The 9,125-nt window shown below is 37.9% G+C and overlaps 1 protein-coding gene across 1 annotated transcript in view; it reads left to right on the top strand.

The window, feature by feature from the left end:
* The first annotated feature begins 2,519 nt into the window (after positions 1–2,519).
* WNT8B (wingless-type MMTV integration site family, member 8B) overlaps positions 2,520–9,125 on the top strand; it is a 30,657-nt gene continuing 24,051 nt past the window's right edge. Inside the window, exon 1 of the mRNA XM_012661682.1 lies at positions 2,520–2,710. Coding sequence (XP_012517136.1) covers positions 2,625–2,710 — 86 coding nt within the window. The 5' untranslated portion in view covers positions 2,520–2,624. The remainder of the gene's footprint in view (positions 2,711–9,125) is intronic.

Consider the following 9,125-nt stretch of genomic DNA (forward strand, 5'->3'; position numbering starts at 1 on the left):
AATGTGTTGTACCTAAGCCGTTGACACAGAGACCCTATTCTTCATCATCAAGGTGATTAAAATAGCAATACTTAAATCCAAATTGAAATAAATTAAAAAGCTTCCAATTCCTGCATTAGACTAAAACCCAAATATTCAGCAAGATAAGATTACTTGCACACCTGACAGTTTATATATTATCTGACTCTTTAAAATAAAGGGAGCGGCCGGCGAGGTGGCTCATGCCTGTAATCCTAGCGCTCTGGGAGGTGGAGGCGGGAGGATCACTCAAGGTCAGGAGTTCGAGACCAGCCTGAACAAGAGTGAGACCCTGTCTCTACTAAAAAATAGAAAGAAATGATCTGGACAACAATATATATAGAAAAAATTTGCCGGGCATGGTGGCACATGACTGTAGTCCCAGCTACTTGGGAGGCTGAGGCAGGAGGATCGCTTGAGCCCAGGAGTTGGAGGTTGCTGTGAGCTAGGCTGATGCCACAGCACTCCAGCCCAGGCAACAGAGCCAGACTCTGTCTCAAAAAAAGAAAAAAAAAAAAAAAAACCAACAAAATAAAGGGAGCAAGAGAGAGAGAGAAAAGAGATATCTTTTGGACCTAACACAGAAAGCTATAAAATATATTATTAAGTAAGAAAAGCAATTTGTAAAATATAATTTACACAGTCTCATTTTTGTGAAAAATGTTTATATATATTTATAAGCACATATACATATTTTAAAAACCAGAAAGATCATCCAAAACTAACATTTATTACCCTGGAGGGGAGAAGGAAGGTCACCAAAGGGGATTTGCATTTTCTCTATTTCTGTCATATGTAAGTTTTTATAATAAACAACAAAAGTTTTGTAAAAAACAATAAAAGTATTAAATTTTTTCTTTTGTGGAAGAAATTCTGAGGGGGTAGGACAGTGTCACAAGGAACTTGTTTTAAATTAGCTCTCCCTTTTTACACACAAACTGCTCAAATCTGCTCTACCTCCTAATGAGTTATTCCATCCCTGAGAAATTCCCTAGTCAAGTAAATGGCAAGAACCCTCCTTCTGTGGACAGGGAAGAAGTCACGATTGAAATTCCTTACCTTCCTAGGACTTGACTCTTGGTCTGCAGTTGACTCTGCTGCTCCCTTTCTGAGTGAAGAGAGAGAAAGAAGGACCTATAGTTTTTTGTGTGGGGGGTGTGGGGGGAGGTCAAAACTGACTCAGCCATCTCACAGTAAGGTTTGGAATCCCAAATAATATCTGATCAGGAAGATTCCATGTGGACAACAAAGTTACACAGTCAAAATATTAAGGTCAAGATCCCTAAATCATCTGGCCCGAATAATCTAGATAATGAATTCATTTAATAATTTCTTATTTTCCAGTTCAGTTTGCCAGTGTAGATCTGGCCAGAGAGCGTTTGGAAGCAAGAGGAACAAGGATAAAGGAAGAGAACAATGGTCTCTGGGGAGCCCTTAAGAAAGGTGATATGGATGCTGAGACAGAAGATGTGGCCAGATGGAAATAAGTTTGGAGCCCTGGAGGAGCGTTTGCACTCTGACGGAGGCAACCCCTCCTCCCTGGGGGAACAGACGGGATGCAACTCAGAGAAGTGTGAGCAAGGGCTTGAGTGTCCTCGTGGCCCTACCACCTGAATTGAAGAGGGTGAGGATTTTGAGCTCTCTTTGAATCTCATCCCCTCTTTGAAACTCACATTCTTCCTTCTTCAGAAACCGCCCTTCCCAAATAAGCCTGCATGATTATAGTCAGTTTTTAGCAATTTAATACTTTATTAAAACTACATCCTTTTATTATCACCTTACTAAGTTGTAAATGTCTTTAGGGCAGAAATCATGTTTTTGTTTTTAAACATTTCCACAATGCCTAGTGTAGGGCTGGGAATGTAATAGGTGTTCGCTAAGTAATCGTGTGATGCAAAGGTTCCTGAAGTTTCCTGATCTTCTTTCTAACTTAGAAAGAGAACACACAGGTGGTTGAGTTGTGTCCCCACATGCTCAAATCAGAGGCCTGAGGTTCACCCGTACATGGTCTATTTTTTCTCTGAAGAAAGCTACTCTGAATGCAAATTCAGTCTCCAAGTGCTACAAAGGACAACTGGGAAAGCACAGACCCTTCTAAATCTCTTTTGGGGACTAGGCTGTGTGTGTGTGTGTGTGTGTGTGTGTGTGTATGTGTGTGTGTGAGTGAGTGTGCGTGGGTGGGGGGAGGTTGTGGTGTGGTGGGAGGGGACAGGCAAGAGGGAGGAAAGAGAGACTCCACGCAGTGATTATGTAGAAGGGATTTGCTATGTCTCTTCCCCCCACCCCCCTTCTTTCTTTGTCCTCTTTCTCCTGGTCCCCTTCTTCTGCATTTGTCTGGGAGGATCCTGGAGTGTTCTTTTGATCGACTCAATCTTTTTCTGGCACTTGAGTTCTGATTGGCTGAAGGACTTAGAGAGGAAAAAAAACTTTAATTAAGTAGATAATCTCTTCTTTGGACGTTTGGCAGCTCCATTTCACCTCCCCTTAACTCTGTTTGGGATCGCTTACACACCAAGGAAGTTGGGCTTTGAGAATTCCATCCCACTACCTCTGAGGAGAATCCTTCCCATCTTGCTTCTCTATCTCCCTATTTTTTAGAATTTTCTATGTCACTCCAGAGGATTATGTTTCTTATGAAGCCTTCTGTGTGCATCTTTCTTTTCACCTGTGTCCTCCAACTCAGCCGTACCTGGTAAGTAATCTGGACTCCTACCTGGAACTAGGAATAGGTAAGTGTGTGTAATATATTGGAGAAAACTCTTTTTCATTTCCAGAAATGTAGGAAACCTTGAGATCTCTCCTGGGAAAAACTATCCTATGGAATAGGGCTCTTCCTAAATTTGTAGCTAATTTCAGTAAATCTTTAGGACCCCTACCAAAAAAGGATTAAAAGATCGGGGGTTCCTATTTTTATAAATTGCTATACCATAAATATTCCAAGTGATTTGGGGGGAAATGTACAGTAGCCCTTCTTACCAAATCCTGATGTCAGTATTGCGGAGAAGAGGAGGTGTCTCAAAGCAGGTTCTAGTATGTGTTGAATCTGATCTTGAGATGAAGGCTGGAGACAAAATTCAGTGTGATCTTATTTTGTATTTTCTGACTTTAATTTTTTCAGAATACTCTAAGTAACTGCTCATAGTATCATTTCCTAGACATTAAAAATTTATTTGAACAACTGAGTTAGTATTGGGTTAACAAACATGGTTAAAACCAGATATTTTCAAAATCTAAACTTCTCTACAAATTTAATTTGTTCAATTTACAAAAATTTCTAAATTGCTCAGAAAATCAGATAATATATGTTAAAGTAAACTTATAAACTATAAAACATTGCACAAATGATAGAGAATATTATCACCATTCTCATTTAGCTCTTGGAAACCACATAAAGTATCTATACATCCAACTGTTAATAAGCAAACACACAATAACATACAGAATGCAGGTTGCTAGGCTGTTTGGAGTCTCTCTCCAATTCAGATATAAGCTCAGTCTCTCTCTTGATCAGTTCTCATTTTGACCATCTATTTATCCAAGATATAAACCTTGGATAAATAAACTGTTGAGGAAGCAAGAATAGGACTTTCTTTGCTAAAATAAGCTCCTTGTGCTAATTATTGAGAGTGTATTCTTATAAATGAGTATGGCCATCTTTATTGGAGTGTTGATAAGAAGTATGCCAACTTAATACAACTATTTGCAAGTTGATGTGATAATTGGCAACATTTCTGATTATAAACTGAACCACCAAATAATTGGTCCATTTTTAATTGGCATTTTAATTAAATAATTCAGTGTTCAAAAAAAAAATCTCTCTTCTCTCCCTTTCATGAGAACAAAAAGACAAAAGGGAGAGGAGACTATTTCAGAGCATTTCTACTGATGTTCATGGTATTCTTCAGCTGATTCAGTATCAGCAAAAGAGAAACACGAGATTCCTTTCCCTAGTCACCAGGGCGGTGTGAAGAATTGTTCTATAAAAAATACCTTTACTGTGTGTTCCCTTCCCTGCTGGAGGGGGTCATGTTCATTTCATTCCGATACTGACACAGCCACACTGAAAGGTGGCTGGGTTGCTTGTCTGTCCAAATTCAAGTGTCTGGATTCAAAAAGAAAAAGAAAAAAAGGGATGTGAAAGAAAGTTCTAATTTAAAAACAGGGTTTAAGAACCCCTTCTCGCTTTGCCTGACTTTGAGAAGAAAATGTACAAATCTCCTGTGTAATGGATTAGATTTTAATTGCTTTTTCCTATAAGCCGAAATTTGAATTAAACATGTATACTTTGCCAAGAATCTGGTTTTGGTAGCATTTGTAAAGTGATTTTTAACTTTAACATTAAATCTTGATTATTCTTGTAATGAAACTATCAGGGTTTTGCATAAGGTCATCTTCCCCTTTGTGCCATGCAGAGAAATTTGACCAAGCTTAGCCTTTGAAATGTTTCTCTTAATACTTCGTTATCAACCTTTTATGTAAGGACCTCAAAAGCATTTAACAAATAGAGAACCACAATTTCTGCTTGGCCGTTCAATTGTAGGCCTGTCTGAAATTACCGTCTGAAAGAGTCCATCAACAGAAACTCCTAGGCTTGAAAGGGAGAAAATAATGATGACATTCACCTATCATATGCAGTTTTACTCGGTAAATCAATACAAGATAATTTTTTTTAAAAATATTTTTTCACAGTTTCTTATTGTTGGGACAATTCTGAAGAGAATTATTCTTCTGTGACTTGAGAAAAATCTTTTCTTTGAATTTGTTTTTCTTAATTATTATGGCTCCAAAAAGAGAGAGAGAGAGAGAATGGGAATACATGATACATCCAAGCAAGGGTAATAATTATAATGGTGGTCAGAGATGAATCAGTTTGATTTTTCTTCCAATGCACTTACTCATCTACAACGAACAGGCCTAGAAAATGTTTTTTTCTTAACGGTTGACCCCATTTTACTCCAAATGATGTCTCATAATAATACTGGGTCTTGCCCAGTTCTGTCCATCTCTTACTCTCTCTCTCTCTCTCTCTGCCTAACTCAGTCACCAAATGAGAAAGATGCACTGGGACACAGAGCTCAACCATGGCTCTGCTCTCATTCTTCAACAGAGATTACTACCTCCGCATCTTTCTAAAGGTCTGTAGTAGGGGTTTAAACAGGGTTGCTTTCTCTTCTGCAGTAGGGTAAGCATTTATCTAAAATCTTTGAATTTTAAGACAGCTTTTAAAAAACATCATCCTTTGGTTCTCTACTTTCATGTTATTAGAGTAACCTTTTTATGGCTCTTGAAATTTCATCTGATAATGACACGTGAGACCCCTGATTAGCAAAGGGATCAGTTATTGTAGGAATCCATCTTCTCACCCATCATTGTGGATAGCCAAAATTATTGCTCTCCACATGTATGTGCTACTATTTTCAAATGTTTATTATAAACAATAAAATACAAACTCATTTAAAAATTATTGAATTCCTGATAGTTTTTGTCATGCTGAGTTTTTCCCACCAGCAGATACAAAAAGAACAAGTACAATCAAGTGAGCTTCCACTAAACTTTGTCACATTAGGAAGAGAGTCTCATCCTCGAAGAGGCTGGGAATCTCTGAAGTTAGAGAAATAAAAAGTAAGATGTGAGGAACTGCTTTGGAATCTAGAAAAAAATATGCCAATAAAAAAAGACTCACATATCCTGGACAGGCATGGTATCCTAGCACTTTGGGAGGCCAAAATGGGAGGATAACTTGAGGTCAGGAGTTTGAGACCAGCCTGGGCAACAGTCAGACCTCATCTCTACAAAAAATAAAAAAAATTATCCAGGCATGGTGGTGTATGCCTGTAGTACCAGACACTCGGGAGGCTGAGGGGAGAGGATCACTTGAGCCCAGGTGTTGGAGGCTGCAGTGAGCTATGATCATGCCACTGCACTCTACTGGACAACAGAGCAAGACCGTGTCTCAAAAAAAAAAAAAAAAGAAAAAAAAGACTCACATATCTATGAGCTTCCCTGGTCCATAAAAAAAGTGCAGGGAGCAACTCTGAGATGGACTAGATTAGCAGCTGCGCTGTAGGAAGGCCTGAGGGCCCAAAACATGACCAGAGAAGTTTAATTCCCTGTTTTATCACTGATTTCCTCAACAGCTTGAGCCCTATGTTTTTCCTTTCAGAGTCTCTATTTCTCCTGTTGTGAAAGACAATAATAACTATTATTATTATAATTATTATTGACAACAAAGGCTATGAGATCCTGGGAAGAGACACTTCGTTACAGCTCTTCTTATGAACTCAGTTTGTGCAAGTGATGAGGAGAATACTCTCAGGTGCACCTTCTTCTTCTTCTTTTTTTTTTTTGGCGGATAATATGACACAAAAAGGACCTCCTTTTTGTGATATTACATAGAGACAAATGAGGCATAAAAAAGGACCAGAAGAAAAGTAGTTTTAATCCAAACTCTCTCTCATCCATGGAAAGAGATTGTTTTTTTCTTTTTCCCAGCTGGGACAATTGGTTTAATGCTGCTCTATATTGGGCAATGCTATTCTCTCTTAGGATGATTAATAAAATTCCTTTTTCCTGGGCTCCAATTATTCTATTTCCATTAGAAAGGTAGAGGAGAATTCATATGGCTTAGAGAGTGGGGTCAATACAATTTTTCTTAAGATAAATCCTCATTTTCCAGAAAGCAGATTTTCTTTTTACTAGGTAAAGGATCAGGCTGGGTTAACAGTTGGGGGAAACTCTGAGCTTGGTTCACATAAATAACATTCCCCATTGCCTCCCGTTTGAAATATACCTATACTCCAAGGGCCTCTCAAAAGAAACTACCATCCACTTCGGACGGGCTCTCCAGTCTCATTATATGCCAAACTTTTATGGTTTGTTTTTCTCAATCTTTATTGTAAGCCTTTGTTATTGATCATTTTATTTCTCTGTATGCTTCTTAGGTTAGAGTTTTCTCCAAACCAAGAGTAAATCAGACCACAAGGGTTCATTTAGGTTCACCATTATCTAATCTGTCCAAATTCACTTTTTAATAGGTTGTTTTCTCAACTTCATCATCCTCTAGAACCAGCATATTATGAGGCTATGCTCCAGTAGTCCCAATAAGGCCTTATGAAAGGGACAATAGTTTGGTCTTTCTATGCAACTCTATAGATGAAATTCTTATATTCTCCAGACCAAACTTAAACCATCCTACACAAGTAGGAATTTCCTCTTCTTTCAAAACTGTAATCACTGTTTGCTGCCATAGATCTCAGTCCTTTTCCTGTACTCAGGCTCTTCAGGTTTACCATATTAGACTTTGAAGGTTGCATTCCATATCAATATCCAGGATAATAAATAATGAACCAATAAATTGTTCACATTATCCTGTCTGACATTTCTTTGCCTTAATCCTAGGCATCTGGTGGAGCCCAGGTTCTATAGATTATTGCTTCAGGAGCATTCTGTTTGTTTTTAAAATTTTATAATTTGGAAAATTTCTTTTTTTTTTACAAAGGTAGAGAGAACAGCATATATAATGAACCCCCCATTACTCAGCTTCAACTGTTATCAATCCTTAACCAATCATGTTTAATTTATACTTTCTGTAGCATTTTCAACTGCATATATTTCTCTTAGTCCAAATCTTCCAAATACTACCATGGTTCAAAATAGGAAGAGGAGAGCTAGGAAAAGGAATCTTCTATCCTGTGTCTGAGAAATCTAGGCCAATAATTAGAATGAATTTTGGGGAACACTGTAAAGATATGATTGCCTTTGGGGGAAAACCAAGAATACAAATTAGCAAAAGGAGATAAGTCATTCAAATACATGTTTGAGTTTATTTCTGTTGGAACTGTGGCTGGTTAGCAAAGGCAACAGAAATGGATAGTTGGGTCAGACTGGGGAGAGAACATTTTTACCACCCATTTGGATATAGTTCCATTAAGTAGTGAAAATATTACTAAAGTGCCAAAGCCTTTCAATTTTCTTACCTTGAACTGTTCACCTAGTTATTTTACAGGATAATTCTTAGAGTTACCGCGTACACCTACCTTCTACTATACTGAAATAAACTGGTATTGTATCCATCAATGCAGTTGAGAACATGAATATTTTCTAAAGTCTGTATTACAAGGAGCCAAGTAACAAGATGAAAAAACAAAACAAAATTCTCTGCTTCTGTAATGACTGTGGAAGAAGGTCCTGTGAGCCCAGGCTTTCTGGGAATAGTGGCTTGAGCTGTTCCTTAGCAGCTTTCACTTAGAGACCAAGGAAAAGAAAGTGAGTACAGCTTATTCCCCGTTAGAATCCTCATTTAGATGCTAAGTGCTGAAGCGTTTTGTAGCTCAGTGTTTCTTGGAGCTTGCTACAATACATAAAGAAATAAGGGAATGAGAACAAGAAAAGACAGCTTATCACTCTATAAAATATACTGGGATACAAATGACATGTCAGTTGCAGGGGAAAAGACTATCCCTTGAAAATTTGTGATTTGTTTGGGAAGGAATCTGCCTGAGATTGTTTTGCAGAGATCCATGGTACATAGTTGTCCTGCGGGCTATTACGTGGCCTTTGCCAATAATTATTTGGCAAGGGCTGGATTTGAAATAATGTAGGATTTTAATATACATTTTAATATAAGGACTACTAATAAAACTGACACACCTATTTAAATTTTTTAGCCAATTGGTCTATAAGGATTTTTTTTTCATATTTTAGGACACTGCATTATTATATAGAAAATTCACATTTATAAAAAATATTTTTAGAATTATTTACAGGGCTGAGCTCCCTTTGAAGAAAGAGATGGAGTTTAAATCAGTAAAATAGATACGGGGGAATATGATGCAAAGTACCCATTCCTGAATTTTTCCTTTGATATTCACCTTGAGAAAAATCTTCCCTGGGCTCCAATCTCCACTGCAGTCATTTGTCCTTTGTCTTTTTCCTTTCAATGCCATACTCCTCCAATGAGTTGACACCAGCTGCTTTCATTTCATAACTTTTTTTTTTTTTTGAGACAGAGTCTTATTGTTGCTGGGGCTAGAGTGCCATGGGGTCAACCTAGCTCACAGCAACCTCAAACTCCTGGGCTCAAGCAATCCTTCTGCCTCAGCCTCCCG

The sequence above is a fragment of the Propithecus coquereli genome, unplaced genomic scaffold (genome assembly GCF_000956105.1).
Source record: "Propithecus coquereli isolate 6110/MARCELLA unplaced genomic scaffold, Pcoq_1.0 Scaffold73, whole genome shotgun sequence".
In the NCBI taxonomy this organism is placed as follows: Eukaryota; Metazoa; Chordata; class Mammalia; order Primates; family Indriidae; genus Propithecus; species Propithecus coquereli.